The sequence below is a fragment of the Dendropsophus ebraccatus genome, chromosome 6 (genome assembly GCF_027789765.1).
Source record: "Dendropsophus ebraccatus isolate aDenEbr1 chromosome 6, aDenEbr1.pat, whole genome shotgun sequence".
Taxonomy (NCBI): domain Eukaryota; kingdom Metazoa; phylum Chordata; class Amphibia; order Anura; family Hylidae; genus Dendropsophus; species Dendropsophus ebraccatus.
In genome coordinates, this window is record NC_091459.1 from 21,140,062 (window position 1) to 21,163,133 (window position 23,072).

General features: G+C 40.1%; 1 protein-coding gene across 1 annotated transcript in view; it reads left to right on the forward strand.

The window, feature by feature from the left end:
• The first annotated feature begins 243 nt into the window (after positions 1-243).
• Positions 244-23,072, forward strand: part of LOC138794579 (CD109 antigen-like) — a 28,547-nt gene continuing 5,718 nt past the window's right edge. The window contains exons 1-26 of the mRNA XM_069973341.1: positions 244-263; positions 2,085-2,245; positions 2,337-2,365; positions 3,146-3,376; positions 4,021-4,146; positions 4,252-4,291; positions 5,263-5,372; positions 7,258-7,449; positions 7,547-7,642; positions 8,065-8,127; positions 8,736-8,918; positions 10,110-10,262; positions 10,971-11,000; positions 11,646-11,715; positions 13,273-13,369; positions 13,466-13,583; positions 14,292-14,405; positions 15,094-15,315; positions 15,792-15,942; positions 16,523-16,699; positions 17,215-17,296; positions 18,393-18,624; positions 19,814-19,985; positions 20,681-20,871; positions 22,199-22,354; positions 22,871-22,936. Of these exons, the coding sequence (XP_069829442.1) occupies positions 244-263; positions 2,085-2,245; positions 2,337-2,365; positions 3,146-3,376; positions 4,021-4,146; positions 4,252-4,291; positions 5,263-5,372; positions 7,258-7,449; positions 7,547-7,642; positions 8,065-8,127; positions 8,736-8,918; positions 10,110-10,262; positions 10,971-11,000; positions 11,646-11,715; positions 13,273-13,369; positions 13,466-13,583; positions 14,292-14,405; positions 15,094-15,315; positions 15,792-15,942; positions 16,523-16,699; positions 17,215-17,296; positions 18,393-18,624; positions 19,814-19,985; positions 20,681-20,871; positions 22,199-22,354; positions 22,871-22,936 (3,282 nt within the window). The remainder of the gene's footprint in view (positions 264-2,084; positions 2,246-2,336; positions 2,366-3,145; positions 3,377-4,020; positions 4,147-4,251; positions 4,292-5,262; positions 5,373-7,257; positions 7,450-7,546; positions 7,643-8,064; positions 8,128-8,735; positions 8,919-10,109; positions 10,263-10,970; positions 11,001-11,645; positions 11,716-13,272; positions 13,370-13,465; positions 13,584-14,291; positions 14,406-15,093; positions 15,316-15,791; positions 15,943-16,522; positions 16,700-17,214; positions 17,297-18,392; positions 18,625-19,813; positions 19,986-20,680; positions 20,872-22,198; positions 22,355-22,870; positions 22,937-23,072) is intronic.

Consider the following 23,072-nt stretch of genomic DNA (forward strand, 5'->3'; position numbering starts at 1 on the left):
GTGTGACAAAGATATTTATTGGTTAAACAGTAGTGTTCTATATGTACACGGTGAGACACAAAAAATAATAATAATAATAGTTAATGAAAAAGCGACCATACATGTAGTACAGCGAAGTGGGAGATATATAGGTAGGGGGGTGTATTTCCTTGGTATGACGAACTATTACACCCTGCCTTACTCTAAGGAGCCGCTTGGATTGAGCGTCCCCTGTGCCAAGCAGCAGGCTTTCCCTGGTAGAGGATGGAGGGGACAGTCCTAAGGTAGGAGTCGTGTCGTCACCTCTCGATATAGGGTAAGTCAGAAAATAGGGTGCTTGGTAGTCAGAATACAGTATGTATACAGTATGCACTTAATGGTTGACTGATAGAGGGCTAATATTCAAAACGGTGAACTGTTAATTCCACAAGTCATCCGACGCGTTTCCCGCCGTCCGGACTGCCACACCGGCACTACTCCTCCGCATCTTAAACGAGGATTGGATCCTTGCCTATCATCCTTGTGCACCTCCTATCTGAGGATACACTAAGCTTACTCCAGGCTAGAACCTTTTTCTAGGACACCATCCATCTGGAGCAGCCAATACACCTGCGCTGGTCCTTATCCCAGATCGGATACAACCCCTAATCGAAACAAGATATTGGGTTTGCCTGCAACCACCTTCACACTGGGTTGACCCATCCAAGAGATCCTTTTTTGATGATCTACATAACGGCTGATTATCCATGTGCATCCCTGATGAACCCAGACACCTATACCCGAAAAGGGGGAAACGCGTCGGATGACTTGTGGAATTAATAGTTCACCATTTTGAATATTAGCCCTCTATCAGTCAACCATTAAGTGCATACTGTATACATACTGTATTCTGACTACCAAGCACCCTAGTTCGTCATACCAAGGACATACACCCCCCTACCTATATATCTCCCACTTCGCTGTACTACATGTATGGTCGCTTTTTCATTAACTATTATTATTATTATTATTTTTTGTGTCTCACCGTGTACATATAGAACACTACTGTTTAACCAATAAATATCTTTGTCACACTGAGCAATCCAGTGTTAAGTCTACCACTTATTCCACTCCGATTTTTTCACTGTGTACACATAACCTAAAGCTGCAATTACATATCACAATTTACAAGCAAACAGCCACTACAAGCATCAGTTTTCTAATTCAAAAGCGATAAACATTTCCAGTAAACTAATTCACAATGATGTAAACAATGGTTTTGTTGGATAAACAATAGTTTTATTGTTTAATGTTTTGTGCATCCACTCCAGCCAATTATCGTTATGATTGCTTGAAAACATAAGAATAATAACAACTGTACTAACCACTTATGAACAGAAAAGAAAACTCGGTCACCTCTGACACCCCCCCCCCCCCCCCACCAAACTATAGTAATCACTAAATTGCTTAGAAGATGCTGATTTTAACCTATGTACTTTTTAAAAGAACTGCCGTTGTGTTAATGCATTGTGTGAAAACAATGGCCGTTGTTTCATTGACTTCAATACTTTTTATTGCAGTATGAAAAGAACGGCTATTGTTTTAATGGAAAACAACGACCATTCTTTTAAAAAATAGTACGATTACACAGTATTTTTGCTCAGTATTTTTCAACCAAAACCAGGAGTGTATTGGAAACACAGAATGGCTATGTTCACACACTGCTAAAATTGAGTGGATGTTCGCCTTTTAATGGCAAATAACAGATGTTATTTCTAAACAACGGACATTGTTTTACAATAACTGTAATTATTTGTCATTAAATGACGGCCATCCACTAAATTTCAACAGTGTGTGAACATTGCCTTTCTGTGTTTCCAATCCACTTCTGGTTTTTGTTGCAAAATACTGAGCAAAAATACTGAGTGTGAACATCAATGTATAGAAGTCATGTGGCTCGCTCTCCAGCCAATAAGTTACATATATACTCTGCCCATTAAAACCTGGACTGGGGTCTCATGATATGGAATACTTTGCATAACAGAACAGATCTCCTCTCTAGTTTATGTAAATATCCAATTCTAGTACAATGCTTAATTGAAATATTTTTTTCTTTTGTCTCACAGACCGTCATATTACATTACAGCCCCAAGTTATATAACCCCTGGAGAACAGACAACACTGGCCGTCCACTGGTTTGGAGATAGGTTTTCTAAAATCACAGTGTCTGCAGGGATTATGACTACCACAAGGATTTTGGTAAATGTGAGCAAAGTATTTCAAAATGGTGAGTGTGAATAATATTTCCATGATCGGGAATGTAGACGTTTTTATACTGCGTGTATACCTGACGTAGATCTTTTTGCTATTTTTTTTAGATGTTATTGGAACAATCAGTATACCTGCAGTAAGTAAATTATTTGCTATATTTTTATGTACTTTTTTTGGAGGGGGGGGGATTTATCAAGACTCATACGCTGGTCTTAAAGGGGTTGTCCAGCAAAAACCTTTTTCTTTCAAATCAACTGATATCAGAAAGTTATACAGATTTGTAATTTACTTCTATTAAAAAATTTCAAGTCTTCCCATACTTATTAGCTGTTGTACGTCCTGCAGGAAATGTTATTTTATTATCAGTCTGACACAGTGCTCTCTGCTGACATCTCTGGCAGAGACAGGAACTGTCCAGGGCAGGAGAGGTTTTCTATTGGGGATTCATAGAAAACCGAGATAGAGTTCCTGTCTCGGCCAGAGATGTCAGCAGAGAGCAGTGTGTCAGACTGAAAATAAAATAACATTTCCTGCAGGACATACAGCAGCTAATAAATATGGGAAGACTTGACATTTGTTAATAGAAGTAAATTACAAATCTTTATAACTTTCTGATATCAGTTGATTTGAAAGAAAAAGATTTTTTTGCTGGAAAACCCCGCCTCCTTTTCCCCGACCCGCTTGGCATACAAAATCAAGCAGGTGTAAATCATGATAATAACGGACGTTGTTTGCACAAAAAGTCTGTTGTTATGAAATACAGCTGTTGTTTTTACATAGTGTAAACATAGCCTGGGGCTGTATATCGGCCTTTTTAAATGCTTTGTGCCCATAGACTAAATGTTAGTTATTAGGTTATTAGAAGTGAGAACAGTTTTATTATAGGATCAAATATAAAAACGTTATTTTCTTATAGATACCAGCAGACCGTTCAATTACTTCTTACACACTGGCTGTTATTGGTTGTGGTGAAAGTACATTAGTGTTTTCTCGGCGAATAAAAGTGAAGATGCAGATGAAGAGTACATTGATATTCATACAAACAGATAAAACCACATACCGACCCGGAGAACGTGTGAGAATACGAGTAATCGCTGTAAACCATGATCTGAGACCATATAAAGGAGATTTGGACCTTATCATTAAGGTAGGACTTTTTTTCATATCCAAGCAGACACTTCATATTAGTAGTAGCATTCTCACTGTAGAATCCACTGCTGGGGGGATGTAAGAAATCAGACCAGATCTCAGAAGCTGCATACGCTCAAATAGAGGTTGTATATAATGAGATTAACCCCATTAAAGGGTAAGTCCGATGCCAGGCCAAAAAATAGTTTCGGGCAGGGGGAACATAAAAAGAAGTCTCATGCACCAGCCCTGATGCCCGCGTAGTGCTGTGTCCTGCTCCTGGGCTCCCAGCCAGCTGTCTTCTTAGCCCCCCCGGTTGATAGACGCCCCACACAGCCAGTCAGTGATTGGGGGCGGGACACCAATCACTGATTGGCTGAGCGGGCTAAATCCCAACTCCCAACTCTTTTTGCGCCCTCCCCCTCCCGAACTTCTCCTTTAAACGTTAGACTATAGTATGATTTCTTTCTGTTAGTTTCTGGATTACTAAAATGAAAAAAAAAAAAACTGAAAAATAAAAAAAAAACTTTGGGAACAAATATTGTATATCCTGTGTACCACTTTTTGAGCTAAAATTCTGGTGGGGACACATTAGTAAATCTGGGTCATTGTCTTATATTTATATTCTGGTTTTATATGCTTTTATTTCATTTTTATTCAAAGGATCCTAAGAATAATATTATTCAGCAGTGGCTAAAAATGAAGCCAGTCCTGGGACTTCTATCCAAAGAGTTCTTACTGTCTGACGGACTCTTCTTGGGTGACTGGAAGATACAGGTGGCATCTGAGGTAAGAACTTCCTCATGTTATAGATAAGTAACTAAAAACACCCACCTGACACACTACATTCAGCCAACGTCCTTTTATCGCTTATTTCATTCTTGTGCTTTGCAGGGTTGTGAACAGTCTGCTGATTTCTCCGTTGCGGAATATGGTATGTCCATCATTTTATTCATTCTCATGTAATACATGCAAAGAAATGCAGTATAAGGCTATATTCACACTACGTGAACAACCGGCCGTTCCGTGACCCCGGGTGATCTTTCCGGCCGCGGAGCTCCGCATCAGAGCTTCCCATAGCCCACAGTGAAGCAAGCGGCCGGAGCCACTTGCTTCACTGTGTGAACTAAAAGGTCAGTTTTTTCCGGCACCGCACGGGATCTCGGCCGGAGCGTATACAATGTGTGTATGCTCCGGCCGGGATCCCATTAAAAATAAAGCTATGTCCCACCCCGCAAAACTACGGCCGTATTTCTGCGGCGAGAACTACGGCCGTAATTTTACATAGTGTCAACATAGCCTAAGGCCGGGTTCACACACAGTATGACACCGGCCGTTCTGTGACCCATTGTTTGTGGACCATATTTTGAGTCCACAATTTTCTGTCCACAATCAGCAACAATTCATCCACAGTGCATGCGTAGTATCATCTGTATCATTTGTATTTTTTGCGGATCCGAGGAAAGTGAAAAATACAAGGTAACGTCCAGAAACGTCCACAAAAAATATGGATGCCTTAGACTTCTATTGGTGTGTCCGTGCCACAATTGCAGTCCGCACTAGGACATGTGTTTGTTTTTTTTAGGCACATAGAAACCAATGGGATATAAAATGGTCTGTTATTGCAGATCCACATTTACAGACCAATTTTGCGTCTACTCCACCTATTAGTTGATTTTGTTAACCCTACAAGAGTTTTAAAAAAAACTTTTGGTGCATTTAAGCCATACTGAAGTTTTTTTTTTTTTTTTACAGCAGCCACCCCACTTGTCCTTGTGTTAAAAAGTGTGTAAAACACAATAAAACATAAGCCTGGTTTTTGGTGTCAGCTATTTTAATCCCCCCCCAATCTGTGTGATAATTGTTTAAGTAGAATACTGATCTAATCTAATATTATTATTTAAGGTATCGCAGTAAATCCAGAACCATACATATTACGTGAAAATTCGGAGTACAAGCTAAATCTCGTCAGCCAACAGCCGCCTTTTGGCCCTGGTCTCAATTTTACAGCCAAGGTACGTTACCCATGTAGCCAGTAGGGGATTTTAATAAGTCCTTTTTGGGCGGTAGCCCGGGTCCTTGAGCTCCTGGGGGGCCCATGGTCACCCAAAAAGACTCTCAGTGGTGTACTGTCTCCTGGCTACAATTCTGCCATGATTTGCAAAAAAATCGCTGCTTTTTCACCACAATTTTGCACAAAAACGGACATCATGACATTATCTATCCTGTACTATGGACACTACGCTAGTGCTGCTATAGTTACAGTGGGGTGAGGGGGCCCAAGCTTGGTCAATAGCCCGGGCCCTATGGTAAAGTTAATCCGCCCCTGCATGTAGCTGAATCTGTAACAATGGTTGATTATAAGGACTACTTACTATAGGCCTAGGAAATGAAACAGAAATATGAAGACAGGAATAACTTTTATGTTCATTGTCATTTTTTACAAGGAAGAGAGTCAGAGTATCCTCATAGTTTTATACCAATTCTTTTTAAGGTCCTGTTCACACAATTCATTTTTTCGAAAAATAACGTCCGTTGTTGCAGATTGCAACACTGCGGACGCTGTTCTGTGCTGCGGCACGGAAAACTGACATGTGCATTTTGTGTGGCCGCTATTCAGTAAACAGAACCTGTATAAAATAAGCAGTGCACACAATGTAAGTACGGCTCAGGGCCGCGATTTCCATGGTCGGCTATGCTTAATTGGAGCACGGGCACACCCGAATGTGCCCAAATTCCAATTAACACGAAGGGATGTTCATGTGACACGGCCATGTCACAGAATGGCCGCTGTCTAACTGTGTGTGAACTCGGCCTAAGGCTATGTTCCCATAATGTAAATTTTAATTAAGTAATGGCCGTTGTTGCAAAACAACAGCTGTTATTTATGTCCAGGACATTGCAACAAAAATGGCTATTTGTCCTTATTTTTACATTGTGGGAACATAGCCTAAAGCACACAACTAGAGATGAGCGAACCTGGAGCATGCTCGAGTCGATCCGAACCCGAACTTTCGGCATTTGATTAGCGGTGGCTGCTGAACTTGGATAAAGCCCTAAGGCTATGTGGAAAACATGGATATAGTCATTGGCTGTATCCATGTTTTCCAGACAACCTTAGAGCTTTATCCAACTTCAGCAGCCACCGCTAATCAAATGCCGAATGTTCCGGTTCGGATCGACTCGAACCCGAACCCGGTTTGCTCATCTCTAGACACAACTAAATTTGTGGTAATTACTTAAGAAAATACTGTCATTTATTTTGTGTGAAAATACACCTATAGGTTATGTCCACACAATGGGCCACATGTATCATCCTGCGAACGGATCATTTTTGGCGGAAAGTGCCGATTTGCGTATTTTTTTTATACGCAAATGGCCGATCTGCGAATAAAATATTCGCAAATCGGCACTTTTCGCCGAGTACGCCAGGGGGGCGGAAAGGGGGCGTGTAGTGGACGGAACGGAGGGCGCGGACTCAGAGTCCGCGCGATTTACCATCTGTTCCCCCCAAATATACGCCGAAAACCTACTCCAGTCCTCAGCTGGCGTAGGTTTTTGGCGGTGCGCACCGGCGCGCACGGGATTTATGTAGAGGCAGTCCGCCTCTACATAAATCTCCGTAGCGCCGGAGCTGCGGGGGCATTTTTAAAAAACGCCGGACTTAATAAATGCCCCCCAATGTCTCTTTTAGGCAAAATAATGGCCGTTGTTTGATAATGATGGCCGCAAATAATGATCGCGATCATTATTTGCAGCAGTCATTATCAATAGAAGGCTGCCTTATCCCGTTAAAATCCCGCAGTGGGAACATAGCCTTATGGAGTCCAGCTTTACATTCAGACACATAGGTGACTAATATCATCATACATGAATATATGAACGTATATGTATTTGCAGATACAAGTACAACGGACTGATAACAATCCCATAAATATAAAGGAGACGGATGAAAAAATTTCCATCAAAATTACTCAATGGAAGGACTCAATAAACAGCAATGCTAGTCTGTTACATTATGCGATTCCAGAATCTGGTATCATTGATGTGGAATTTCCCGTTCTAGAGTCCATTGGGTGGATTACAATTAATGTGAGTATAAAAGCGATCAGAGACTTTCATCCTACAGTATATTCATCACGTCTCATATGACAATTGTCAATACAACTTATTTTTCTTCGTTGTTTAGGTTGAGTATCAAAATGTCAGTGAGACATTCCGAACGGATTTAGTATATACAAAGAATCCTTTTATTGCTATCCAAGTCCCGGATTCAACCTTGAAGGTAATTTTTTAAATTATTCTATACGCTTCTATTTATTGTCTTGCACTAAGAATATACATAACGGAGAAGGGCTATGTTCACACACAGTATTTTGGGCAGATATGAATAGTGTGTATGACTGTTGAATATTATGCTGATGAATATAATACTACTATATAATATTATAATAAAAAAATATATATATAATACTATACTATAATACTAAATATTATTATGCTGAATATAATACTACTATATAATAATATAATACTATACTATAATACTATATAATATTATGCTGGTGAATATAATACTACTATATAATATAATACTACTAATAATAATAATATAATACTATACTATAATAATATATAATACTAAAAAATATGCTGATGAATGTCATGCTGCTGTTAAACAATGTATGTATTCATTTTTAAATGCAGATTGGAGAAGAATTTAACATACAGGTTACAAGCTACTTGAAGATCACAGAGATTTATTATGTGGTATGTAGTGAATATACATATACAAGTATAACAAAGAAAGCGGCAAATACGGATGTCTTTTTAAAACAAAAGTTTTGAAGTCAATGCAATGCCGTCTGCTGTGTTCACAAAGCGTTATGTTAACACATATGTTAAAATAATGTACCTGCCTATTATTTCCGGACGTTGTTCAGTGAACAGCGCCTGGAAATAACAGCTCCTCACACAATGTGAAGTGCGGCGGTAGTCGCACATTACATTAAAGTGATTAGCTAATTGATTTGCGGGCACACCCGACGGTGTCCGCAAATCAATCATAAAAAAGGAACGTTCCTGCAGCCAATACAGAGGTATTAGTTGCAGGAACATCCTGAATGCAGCCCAGTGGACGGCTAGTGTGAACATGGCCTAATCACGAATTATTGCCTTCCCTAAATGTACTTTATCTAAGGTGTTATGTCAAAGCAAGTATAATTATCTGTAGTTCATATGTACTGATATGTAAGTTACTGTACAGTTATTGTTACCAGTGCCATGTCCCAAACTATAAATAACCGTATATCGCACAATATTGGTACTGATATAATTCTATTAAAGTCTAAGATGAGCTATATGTTATTTCTTTGTAGGTGGTATCCAGAGGCTTGGTTGTATCTGCCGGGAGGAATAGCACCAACTTTAGCCTGACACCAGATGCATCATGGGCACCCTCAGCTCAACTAACAATTTATTGGCTTAATATGAGCGACGATTCTGGAGATATTATGCAAATATCTAAAACATTATCTATCAAAGGAACATTAGACAATAAGGTAACTTCTTTCAGCATATAAAGTGGCTAACTTACATAGTAACCTGGATTTACAGCATACGTATAGGCACATTGACACTCTAAGACCAGATCTATCCATTGGCTACAGCTTATATAAAGAATACATTACACACAGTAAATATGATTTTTCTCTATAATTGTCCAGTTTAATCCTCTGGTGTATGGTTTGAGTTATATTGTATATGTTCAGGCCTGGATGGTACTCCTACATCAGCTGAAATATGCTGGAGGAGCAGACAGCAGGAGGCGCTGGGGAGCTGTGGACATAACATTTATAGTTCTACTGTTTTCCATTTCCTGCCAGTAGTGAAGGACACAAAAACACAATGAAGCCAGCAATATTAGTAATTATTACACTATATTAGTAAGTTATATATCTTGTGGTAATTGTTTCATTTAAAGCGACTCTGTATCCACCCACCCTCCCCATCAAATCGCTAGTGCCATCCGTTTGAGGAGAGTAAATCCTTACGGGTCGTGTCTTTTAAGATGCACCTGGTGGCTTGGTTAGAGCAAATGATCTTTAATCTGTAGCTCTGTGTCATTACTGGCGTGACCTAGAGTGTCTGTGCCCCAGGTCTGTGACAACCCTCCTTCCTTCCTCCCCTCCCTCATCATCATTAGGAACGCCCCCAGCCAGAATTTCTCTTCATTGCTCATCTATACAGTGCACCTGTGTCGCTATGGCAAAGGTACAGTTTAGACAAGTGATGAATAGGAGAAATCCTGCCTGGGAGCATTCCTAATGATGAGGAGGGAGGAGAGGAAGAAAGAAGAGGTGTCGCAGACCTGGGGCACAGACACACCAGTTTGACTCTCCTGCTACAGATTAAAAAATAATTTTTTGCTCTAACCAAGGCACAAGGCGCATCTTAAAAGACATAACAGATAAAGATTTACTGTCATCAAATGGATGGTACTTTTGGTGGTGGGTTGGGGGATACAGAGTCACTTTAAGTACAATTTTCTGAATACCCCTTTAATCTTTTTCACAATTAGGTCAGACACATAAAGTAGAAACACGTTCTGTAGGGAACATTATTGTTGTTTATCTAGGAGTATACACATTTTATCCCACCTCCTTACAGTTTATTATTATTTCCAAATTATTGACCAATGATACCAAAGAAACAGTACGGCCATGATGACTTTCTTTATCACAATTTTCTAGGTCTCTCTATCATGGAGTAAAAACACAACCCATCCATCAGGACATGTCATTTTATCTGTCAATGTGAAAGAAGCCCATTCTTTGGTTGGTCTACGAGTTATCGATAAAAGTTCAATGTCCCTTGGAGCTGGAAATGATCTGACTACAGAGAAGGTGAGTACAGATGCCTAGAAGTCTAGTTGGAGAGTACTAGTCATCAGTGATACAAAGTTATAGACTCCTAAAGGCCATGTTCACACACTACCTTTCTTATTAAAATAACGACCGTTGTTTTCAGTCTCAATGATTTCCATTGAAGTCTATGGAAACAACGGCCATTAGTTCGCACAATGTATAGAAAAATAGCCATTATTCATAGTGGCCATCTAATTAATGTTCAGGGCATTTATTGGCGGGCGTTATTTAGCAAACAATGGATGTTATTTTAAGTTTGGCCGTTCTTTCAGTGTCTTTTCAACCAAATTTAATGGACCTTTAGAAACAGGCACACCCAAAGGGTTGTTAAACACAGCCATCAATCAACTAACTCTAAATAATGTACAAACAGTTTTCATTGCAATAACGGGCGCCAAAGTATGTTAAATGACAGCTGTTTTGAGTTTTTAATAACGGCCATTGAAAATAGTTGTGTGAACATAGCCACAAAGTTGTCTTTCAGGTGTTCAGGTTTACAGTAACTGTATTTTAGTAATTGTTTATGCATTTGGAAGACAGAAGTCTATAGACTGTTTAAAATGACATATTGAAATTAGAAGCCTTTACCTTTTTTTATTTTAAATAAATAACTGGTTGACGCTTCTGTTCCCCATATGATGCCCTACACACGCCATTCACTAATGGCATATTTACTTTTATTTTTAGGTTTATGATGAGCTGATGTCTTACAATCAGGTATGTAAAAAATAATGGTTATTATTGAATATAAAAGTACACAAAACACAATAAAAAGGTCAGGACTATGAAAAACCTATACATGAGCTCTGCATAAACTGGTACATGACCTGTAATATTAAAGGGGGAACTATCAGGAGGTTAGACGAATCTCACCTGCTGATATGTCCCTACTGCACAGGAGACGCCAAGGAGGAAGGTATGTGTCTTTGGAGCACCGTTAGGAGCACTGCCTGCCCCAAGTGAAACTGGCTCAGTTGCCCCTAGCAACCAATCAGATTCCAACTTTCATTCCTCACAGACTCTTTGGAAAATTAAAGGTGGAATCTGATTGGTTGCTAGGGGCGACTGAGCCAGTATCACTTTACACCATGTTTGATAAATCTCCCCCATACTGTCTGTTTTTTTTCCCACAGCAGCCAATCACAGTTGTTGTTTTGTACATTGCTGAGCTCTGGTAATATGGAAACCAAACTGTGATTGGTTGTTGTGGAGAAGAAGCAGACAGCATGGGGTTTAATGCAGCTTAATAAATCTGGCCATTGTTTTCCTGCATAAACATGTCCTTTCATCCTGTAAACATATGTGTGAACACATCATTTTGTCGACATCAATGAAGTTTCTCTATTAATACCAGTCAGTTAATGCGGTTTTCCTTCTTTTAATCAGGGCCCTGCAGCAAGCATGACGGACGCTGTGATCCAAAACAAATACGGTATGTTTGAGTGCACGCTCCACAGACATCTGGGACACTTGCACACGTGGACAAACAATCTAATTCTTTAGAATTATTGTATTTCTAAAGGCATAGAAGTCCTTTCTCCACCGCTTCCCTCCTCACTGTAGGAGACAGAGGCCGGGGTTTATCAATCTGCATAAGACAAAAAAAATATCTGCTTTGCCCATAGTAACCAATCACAGCTTAGGTTCCATTTTAGCAGAGTAATTAAAACCAGAGCTATGATTGGTTGCTACTGGCAAGTCAGTCACCTCTAAATCTGGGCCAGACACTATAGAAAATCTATGAAGCCTATCTCCTGCGGTGAGGCAGAGAGAGCAGTGAGCCAAAGAGCAAAGAGAGTAGAAGCTCTCAGCTGAGTGCTTCTCCCAGATTGCGCTAGCTATTGATGGGGAAGGGGGGTGGGTCTTGGCACTCTTACCCCGACTGATCAAAACTTTTGACATGTCTCTATTTAAAGGGAACCTTTAAAGAGCAACATGAACTAGTGACAGAAACGCTGAACAGATCCGAGTATCACTCACATCATTCTGTTTAGCCGTTCTCCTAATATGCAGGAGAATAGGATTCTTGCCACACCCCTACCCCCGCCCTCCAGTTGCTGATTGACAGTTGACTGCCTATACACATCATGGATAGATAACTGCCAATCAGCAGCTGGTAGGCAAAGTTTTCTGCTTCTCATGAATATCCAGGACTACTGGGCTCATGCACATAATGGAGAGGACTACTTATTGTCCATGTTATTCAGGAGGATATCTCTGGATTAGCTGCACAGAACAATGTAAGTGATACATCATTCTGTTCAGCTTCTCTGTCACTAGTTTATGCTAGCCTGAGATAGGACAGCAGAAACTTATTGACAGAGTCTCTTTAATTACATATCTCTTCCGGCTGTCAATCATTCCAAAAATACAGCTGTCAGCCAGAGAATAGGAGACCTGGATGCCGAATTACAAGCAACACAGATGTAAGGATACACTGCTGCTTGTGATCTTTAAATTGACAGCACAGATATACTGTATACATATCTGTGCCATCAGTTTTCATTCTCGGCCGCACACAACCCTGCCCTAAATACCTGATCAGCCAAGGCATTTTCTCCGTCCTCGGCTGATCAGTGTCACTTTTAAACAGGTCAATTATCGGCTGCACAAGCGTTTCTAGCAAAGCTTCTGCCTGATAATCAGCTCATGTAAGAGGCCCTTCAAGCTTGTGTTAGCTTGGTATTGGAGCGACGGATTGAAATAAGAGTTATATCTCCTGATTCAGGATAAGAAACCCTATTATACATTGCCTTTACTTTAGTCAGCAAAAAGCTGCTGACAGGTCCACTTTCAGTGCATAGAGAGGAGGCGCGCGAGCCTTCCATAAACTGTCATTATGACACAGAGGCTGGCGGGATTCCGTGGCGGAGAATTCCACCAATTTTGCCCCATGTGAATTAGTTACCAGTAAAATATTAACCAAATAATAAACGCAAAAACAAATTCCATCAATGTGAATGATTTTTTTCTTTTTAATTTCTTTCAGAATACATTCCTCACACTAAAGAAGGTACTGTGTTGCCTCCAAGACATACGGGAAGCCTTTTACCAGATATCTGGATCTGGCGAGATGCTAATATAAGGTATTTTAAGAATATTACTAAACATAAATAAACGAATCTAACGTAAACCAGTCCATGAATAATTCCAATAATAAATGTTTACAAATTAATTTACAGCTCAAATTTAACAGAAAACCTTGACCTAGCAGTACCTGACAAAAACACATCCTGGGTGGCTACAGCATTTGTTATTTCTGAACGACTTGGACTTGGAGTAGCCGAAGAATCTGTTGAGGTAAGATTCGTTTTGTATTTTTCTATTCATTCTAAGAAAAAACTAATTAATCATAAAATATTTTTAGATTTTGCCTCAAGTCATAAGCAATAAGTAATAAGTAATAAGTAATAATCACGGCCTTCTAAGTAATTCCGGCCATAGTGTATACACATGGGGGGAGATTTATCAAACATGGTGTAAAGTGAAACTGGCTCAGTCGCCCCTAGCAACCAATCAGATTCCACCTTTTATTTTCCAAAGAGTCTGTGAGGAATGAAAGGTGGAATCTGATTGGTTGCTAGGGGCAACTGAGCCAGTTTCACTTTACACCATGTTTGATAAATCTCCTCCATGGTATACACTTCGGCTGGGATCCCTAGCGGTGCCGCGAGAAACTGACGCTATTTATTGAATAGCGGCCGCAAAAAACCCTGTCAGTTCACACAATGGAGCGTGCGGCTCCCGCCGCACTCTCCATTATGTGCAGCAGGGAATTTGGATGCAGGCGCGCACGGATGCACTCGCATCCGAATACAGCACTGCAGTACCGGCCGGGATGATCTTCCCTGACACCCGCCGATCCGTGACCCAGTTAGGTCACGAAATGCCCCGGTGTCTTACAAAGTGGGAACATAGCCTAACCATGAATAAGTCTGTCTTAAAACAAGTCAGGATATTTCCAGTCTTCCATGTAATTACAGTATAATATATTTTTTTCTTTTGTAGATAACAGTATTGAAACCTCTCTCAATGTCGTTGGACATGCCATCTTCGGTTACAAGGGGTGAAGAGTTTATTTTGGAGGTCATGCTATCCAGTTCCTTATCTAAAGATCTGCAGGTATTATTATTATTATATTTTTTTTTTGCATTTCTTATAGTAGAAGAACATGTAAAAAAAATAATCTAAAGAATCTAGAATTCACAACCGTTTTCTGTCTTGATCTGTTATTGCTTGACACTTGGCTAATTTGCTACTTACATGACTCAGATAATCTGGCCTCTAAGATCTGGTCTTTAACCTACAGCTGTAGGGGAATACTTTATTGACATGCTTCTCCCCAAGTCTCTGTAGTCATGAGAAACATTCTTAGAAGTGTCAAGTTCTATTATTATTTCTACCAAATTTCTTCAAATTTTAAAGCCATGTTCACACTTATTATTTCCATCAGTCTTTTGGTCAGTATTTTTTCAACCAAAACCAGCAGTGGAACTGATAGGGAAAAATTATAATGGAAAGATTTGCACAGTTTCGGTGTTTTTAACCCACTCCTGGTCTTCATTGAAAAAATACTGATCAAAATACTGATGGAACCTACAAAAAATAGGATTTATAATATTACAGGTTTATGGTATCTAGATTTGTCCCATTGCTTCTTGTATCTGCCGGATTTTAGTGACATTATATTACAGAGGGATGGATTATTGGGCGCACAATTACTGCTTGGAGAGATTATTGTATTCCCATGAAATCATTTATAAGCATAGAGAACATATTTTCCAATGCATGTACTTTGTATTGATTGCAGGTCTTGGTTTCTTTGGAATCTCACGACTCATTTGAAATAATTGAACCAAGAAGCGTCTATAAGGGCAGTGTGGCAGGCCAACATAGTCTATCCGTTCCTAGTCAGGGAGAGAGGAGAATCTTATTCCCTATAAAACCAAAGAGACTGGGCAGCATCCCAATCACCGTGAAAGCGACATCAAATGTGGCCTCTGATGTGTCAACTAAAACAGTACTGGTAAAGGTGAGTAATACCTGCAATAATATAAAGATGCGCTAAACCTAAAAAGCAGAATTTACAAAAGTAAATAATTCTACTGTATAGAAGCCTACAGCAACCGGCCGGGGAGAGGATCGTGCTGCTGCGTCCTTTCCCCAGCTATATCTTTTGATCACAGTGGGTCGGCAGTGAGACCCCCTGTGATCAATAACTTTTGAAATTTCTGATGATATAATTGAAAATATGTCTGATGACAGCCGACATGCATGATGTCAGCTGATCATGGTCTTTCAACATGCTAAAAGATCACGATTATGTCAGTGACAGCAGACCGCCACTAAACTTTAATGGGCAGCCCGAATGCTGCCCACCGGCTGTGGGAGAACTGATAATTACAGATTTAGGCTATGTTCACACAACGTATATTTTCGTAAAAGTATGACCGCAACAGGTACGCTTTTATTCAAGTAAAACTTTACTGTTCTTCTTATTTCCTACAGGCTGAAGGGGTTAAACACGTTTATTCACAGACTGCTCTATTTGAGCTAATCGGTCATGGAAACACATCTACATCCGTATCAAAGAACATGTCGTTTACTTTCCCTAGCGACATGGTACCTGGCAGTGAAGAAGTATACATCACTGTTATTGGTAAGAATATTTTTCCTAACAAATGTCAATTCCATATTGGGTAATATACCTTATAATTTTTTTGTTATTAGTGTTGAGCAGATCTGTGAAAATGTTTGGGCTCGGCAACGTTATCCAAACCCGAACGTCCTGCGTCTGATTCCCCTTGGCTGCAGAACAGCGTATGGCTGTATCCATGTTTTTCAGGACTCCCTAGGGCGGTATCCAACTTCTGCAGCCATGGGGAATCAAACACAGAGCGTTCGGGTTTGGATACCTAAACATTTTGGCAGGTTCACTCAACACTAATAACAAAAAAAATTATAAATTTGATATAGAATTGTGCTAAATCCATTATATAATTTTTACTGTAAACAGTATAAGTAGGCATAATTATAATCTTTTTCTTATGTCACTCACAAGTATTTTTTTTTTTTAATACAATGTATAGTAAGATAAGAGGTGTATCTAAGGATAGGTCATCAATCATTAATCCCTTATATACAATTCTCACAATTGTATTGGGGTATTTTTTCTCAATCATTTTTTTCTTAACTATATGTGTAATTTTTTAACATATTATTTTTTCTAATTTTGACAGGAGATCTTCTTGGCGCTTCCATAAGCGGTCTTGAATCACTTATCGAGATGCCACATGGCTGCGGAGAGCAAAACATGATCAACTTCGCACCGAACATCTATATTCTGCAATATCTAATAGCAACTAATCAGCTAACGCAGGAGATCAAAGAAAGGGCCATAAACTTCATGGAGCAAGGTAATTTTTTAACAGCTCTGTATCATGCGCCAGCTTAAAAGCAAATAATAGATTAGAAAAAATAAAAAAATCTGAGACCATAAAACGTGAGCAGAATTACAGTCAGTAACTACAATTAGGCACTACTATTTGGGCAGAGCACATGATGCAGTTGGTGCTAAGCTTGGCTGTAGATACCTTCCTTTTCTTGCTTATTTATAAGGCTTTCCCTGTTCACTTTCGCCTGAAGAAGGGCAATTACACCTGAAACGTTGGTTAAGATTATATGCACAGTTTTGTATACTTGGGATATGGACAATTTATTCTTAAAACCTTATTCAACTCCTATATAGTGTGCCCATTATTCACTGCCTTTGCATATACTTTGCTGGTTTTGGGGCATACCGCATGAGTTTGGCACCCACACTCTCTAAGGAATACTGGAGAAGTTCTGCCTGCAGTAAAATAATTGTTCCAAGCTACTAGAACTGACATCCTTAACGTAATGATAATGACTGGTTATATTTTATGGCTAGGCTACCAAAAGGAGCTGACTTACAGGAGATCTGATGGATCCTTTAGTGCATTTGGAAACTCTGATTCCTCTGGGAGTACCTGGTGAGTAAACCTTGTGACTAACCTTTGAACATACTGTATTTTCTGACCTTAATTTCAAACTCACAGGATTTAAAAATATGATGAAAATGGGACTGACCATACATGTAGGCAATATATATATAAGTACAATGAGGTTAAAGGGGTACTCCCACCATTTTAAAATGTTAATATCTTGCTGCCCTGGCAGAGAACATAAAGCTTACGCTTACCTTTCTGCACTCCCCCGTGTCCTCCTATGACATCTGGGCAGGGGCGTAGCTAGGATTCACAGGGCCCCATAGCAAAAAATTTTAAGGGCCCCCCTCCCTATATATATGTATCTGCTTTACTGCTGGTATACTGATAACCCCAGACCTATGCACAGATCTCTGTCTTCTGCTTGTTAACCCTTTTTTTGTGTTGCAGCGTGTAACATTGGGTCACTTACACACTGCAGTACATAAGGGGCTAAGCAGAAGAACACACCTCTTACCTTCTCCCCTGGGCCCCCCTCCTGCACGGGCCCCATAGCAACTGCCTACCCTGCCTCTATGGTAGCCACACCACTGCATCTGGGTCCCCAACTGAAAGAAAGATCTTGACTCTACTTCTGAGACAAGCTTGTCCCAGCAATGACCCAGCCCACTCAGCAGCAGGACCGGCCTCGGGACACCCACCAGTAGGCATGGCCCCCCTCCTCCCCCCCTGAGTTGTGATGAGTTCATGACTCGGAGGAAAATGCCTGTCCCGGCTGATGGACTGGCCGCTCAGTCAATCAGTGAATGGAGCGGCGTCCCGCTACAGTCACTGACTGTCTGAGCAGCCAGTCCATCAGCCAAGTTGTGACATGTCAGTGCTGAGATCCCAGAGTCCGGCAGGGGTCCTGAGGTCGTTCCCACCGCTAACAGCGGGCACGGGGTGAGGTAAGTTCCTACTCATTATAAAGCTCCCCCCTGTCCCTGCCGGCTGTAAGATTTTAAAAATGGCCGGACTTCTTCTTTAACTGTCCTCCATATGTAAAAAAACAAGAAATGTATGTTCAGTAAAAACTCTGTAACATGTATTATTGTAATAATATAGTCGTTTTTGTTATATAATGATACAATTTTTTCTTTAGGTTGTCAGCATTTGTATTTAGAAGCTTTCTCCAAGCCCGCACATTTATATATATCAACCCAATGGTCTTAAATGAAACAGTAGAATGGTTGGTGCAATATCAGGACCTCAACACTGGTATATTCTCCGAGCCCGGACATGTTATCCATAGTGACCTTCAGGGAGGACAACATAGTGCCATCACCCTCACTGCCTATATAGTGACTTCACTCTTAGAAGATACATATTACAGGGTGAGTATGGATTATATGAACTTAAAAAAAAATCATTGTGGTTTAAAACTGCTTAATATGCTGTTAACAACATCACTTACTGAAGTTAAAATGGTATTATCATATCAGATAACATTTGAAGTGCCATCAGACATGTCAAAAGTTACTGATCACATAGGGTCTCTCTCGAGATGCAACCAGAAGAGAGTGTGTAGCGGTGCACTACACTCTCCAGCCAGCAGGGAGGTCAGCCAGGAATAAGGCCCACTGTTGCACATCCCTCCCAGTTGTATTTTGGCATTGGAGTGGGTCTGAGGAGTGAGGGCCTTGCTTAGGCTGGGTTCACTCTGAACGTATACGTTCTATGAAAAAAACAAAAAAAACCATGAAATTGTGTGCAAACTGTTTGGGTCCGTCTTTCCATTGATTTCCATTATAAAAAAAAACAATCAAAACAGTTTTTTTTCCCCTTTTTTTAGAGAACACAAAAACGCGCTTGACCACATTTTTGTGTACGGTAATAGTAACCATTTAAAAACGGACACGTTAAACAGACTGCAAAAACGCAGACTTAGGCTATGTTCACACAACGTCAAAAACAGAGAAAAGGCGGCCGATTTTGATATTTAAAATAACGTCCATTTTTGCTGTGATTTAACAGACTGCAGTGGCAATGCATTGAAATCAATGGGAAGAAGGACGTACACAATGGATTAAATAACAGACGTTTTTACCACGGACGTCAAAATAATGAACATGATTATTATTTTCGGACGTCTTTTGCAAACAGCGGATGTTTTTTATTAGTTGTTCACACACAGTTTTTTTTTCCCACCGTTTTTTCTCCATTTTTACTATTAAATTCAATGGACTTTTCAATTAAGCCGCAACCAAAGGGGAATTGGTAACCCAAACTAGAATAATGTATCAACAGCCATCATTGTACCAAGGGAAGGCTAGGCAGATAAATGACGTCCGTTATTTTAGACTCAAAATAACGGACGTCATTTTAAACGGAGCTTAAAAGACGTTGTGTGAACATAGCCTTACAGGAGCTTGGAATCTATGAGAAAAGAAAATTGAGGCTAATGGCAGAATTTTGTATGGTATACTGTATATAATTCACAAATATTATTTTTAATTTATATTTTCAAACATTTATTGGCTGTAATTCCACCTTTCATAAGAACCTTTTTCTTTTCCATTTCAGAACCGCTACGCGTCTAGAATTCAGAGAGCTGTGCAATATCTGGAAATAAAGTTTGATGAAGGAATTGCTAGTAATTATATCCTATCAATAGTGGTCTACGCCCTGTCACTGGCCAATAGCACAAAAGCAACTGATGCTTTGACTCTGCTCAGTTCTAGAGCAACCTCTGCAGGTAAGTATTCAACTGTATAATTGAAATAAAATGTCAGAACGTTATAATTAAAGAAGAAGTTGGTCCATTTCCAATCTGACGGGAATTTGACCAGGAGTATGAACTTAGCTCTCCCTGTGCCCGAGGGGAACAGCAGGACCGGCCTCGGGACCACCACTGGACTTCGGTATCTACGGCGCTGACACATCACGACTAGGCTTCATCGAACAGCAGAAAAAGCTAGGTTCGATCGAACTCGAACCTAGCCTCACCTTCCGCTTTTGATTCCTGATGCCTTCCCGGTCCGTGCGGAAGGAGGAGACATCCCGGGGACCGCCTGAAGTTCTGGGATTCAGCCTAGGTAATAGGCTGTCTCCCGGAATTCCAGGGGGTCCCCGGGCTGTCTTCTCCTTCCGCACGGACTGGAAAGGCATCAGCAATTAAATGTGGAAGGTTCGGCTAGGTTCAAGTTCAATCGAACCTAGCTTTTTCCGCTGTTCGATCAAGCCTAATCACGACCCGGCTGATGGACTGACTGCTCAGCCAGTCAGTGACTGGGGCGGGACGCTGCTCCAGTCACCGATTGGTTGCCCCTGCCGGCTGCTGGGTTTTGAAAATGAATAGACTTATCCTTTAAGTAAAGTATAACCTATATAACCTGATATATTTGCAGACAATAAATACAATGATATTTTGGTATCTTTTAATTTCTTCAGAAGGGACTAAGTTTTGGTCTATACCATCTGAAGTGTCAAACTATCACCGGCAGCCAAGAACAAGGGACATAGAGACGGCAGCATATGCCCTACTATCCTACTACCAGCAGGGAAGAATTGTGGACGGTATTCCTGTTATGAAATGGCTGATTCAAAAAAGGAACCACCTTGGAGGGTATTCATCCACCCAGGTAATTGAGTAAATAGATTTAATACCTTCCATATAATTTGTATATTCTATTATACAGTATGTTAGAGATTTATCAAACATGGTGTAAAGTAAAACTGGCTCAGTTGCCCCCTAGCAACCAATCAGATTCCACCTTTCATTTTCCAAAGAGTCTGTGAGGAATGAAAGGTGGAATCTGATTGGTTGCTAGGGGCAACTGAGCCAGTTTCACTTTACACCATGTTTGATAAATCTCTCCCTATATTTCTATGCATATCATTGATATATTGGATAAAACAATTAATAGAATATGTCATTGATTTTATTCATCCTCCTTAAAGAGAACCATTCACAGGCTGTTTTTTTTTTTTTTTTCATTTAATTACTGCCTATTATTTTTTTTCTAAATATAAATAATTATTTTTGAGTCTGCGTTTACTGTATATTCCTATTATTCTTTATGGGCTTGTCGCAAGCCCGCAACTTCCCGTCAATACACAGTGATCTTACACAAGAGTTTTTCTGTGCTTGCGCCTTAGTGTATTGGTAAAGATACAGACTGCAAAGGCTGTAAAGTCGGATGCCGCCATCTTGGTGACTTCACTGCGTACCAGTGTTGAAACACACCCCTGGAACACAGTGACATCACCAAGATGGCGGTGCCTGACGATACAGCTCAGGGACACAGGATTAGGTATTAGATGCAAAGTCTGTATCTTTATCGATACGCCAAGGGACAAGTACACTTTTAGAATAGGGACACTGAGAATTAGTTGTTTGCTTCTCTTTAATTATTTATCATGTAGTTTTAGGCCATGTTTACACATGGCAAAACACGGCTATGTCACAGAACGGCCGCTAACTGTGATGTTCACTTGGCCGGGTGAACATCACTTCATTTTAATTGGAATTCGGGTGTACCCGCACTCCAATTAGCCATAGCACACAATGTAAAGTACCGCCAGGAGCCGTACTTTACATTGCAAGCATAGTCTATTTTGTGCGGCCGCTGTTCACTGAATGGTGGCCGCACAAAATAGACATGGCAATTTTCTGTGCAGCCGCATGGTATCCCGGCCACAGTGTACACACTATGGCCATTGTTCTATAGGCTGCAATGTAATTGGCCCCTGTCATTAATTCATTGTCCATTGTTTGATAAAAAATATACTGTGTGAACTTGGCCTAAGAAATATCTTCTGGCAGACCCTAATCTGCTGGCATCAGCTGCCATTGCATGCCAGTCTGCGCAAAAATGTTTCTGACAAGCACCATTTAATGTAAACTGAAGGTAGATATATCACTGTTTAAAATCATTAAAATATTATCTTTTTTTATTGTTTTACCAGGATACTATAGTAGCTCTGCAAGCCCTGTCTAAGTTTTTGCCCTTGGCTCCATCTTATGATACATCTCTTACATTGGCCGTCAATGGACCAGATTCATACGGACCTAAAACTTTTCATGTCAACAGTAAAAACCTTCTAGTGTTACAAAAAGAACAGGTAAATATACTTTATACAGTAATCTGACTATATATAATGCACATATCAGGGCTTCTCTTTAATATGCTTATAGGGAAACTAGTAGAAGGTTGGAAGACTCTAACCTGCTGTTATGTTCCCATAGGAGGAAGATAATTTTGGGGACATTTTAACTTTATTTTATATGCAAATTAGGAGGTATCCCTTTCTGTGCATCAAAAATCCTAATTTGCATATTAAATTAACCATTTGATGCTGCAGTTCCCAACTGTGGGGTGCAGATCCTGTGCAACATTTTAGCTCCCGGCAGCATGTAAGCTGTGGTGTTTTGCTAGGCCATGCTTGAAACCAATGACCTATGCAAGAGTTATGAGGTCCTACTCAGGTTTGTATTTCCCATTTTGGGTGCTGTGGCTAGTGTTGAGGGGGGGGGGGGGGGCAGTATTGCATGCAAATAATTCTGACGCCTGTGGGATTAATATTACATTGAGGTAATCTGTAACTAATTCATAATTTATCACTCTGTTTTATTATTAGATTAAGGTGTCCCGGCCTTTGGTAGTAACCGCTACCGCTGTAGGGAAAGGACTGGCTATTCTCCAGGTAAAAAATTTCCAAAATGTCACTGTTTTTTTATTATTAATGTCTCTGTACATTTCACAGGAAATCAATTAATTTTACGCTGTCACAATAAAACATTTTTTTTAGTTGTGATTTTAATTCTGTTCTGTGGAGAACT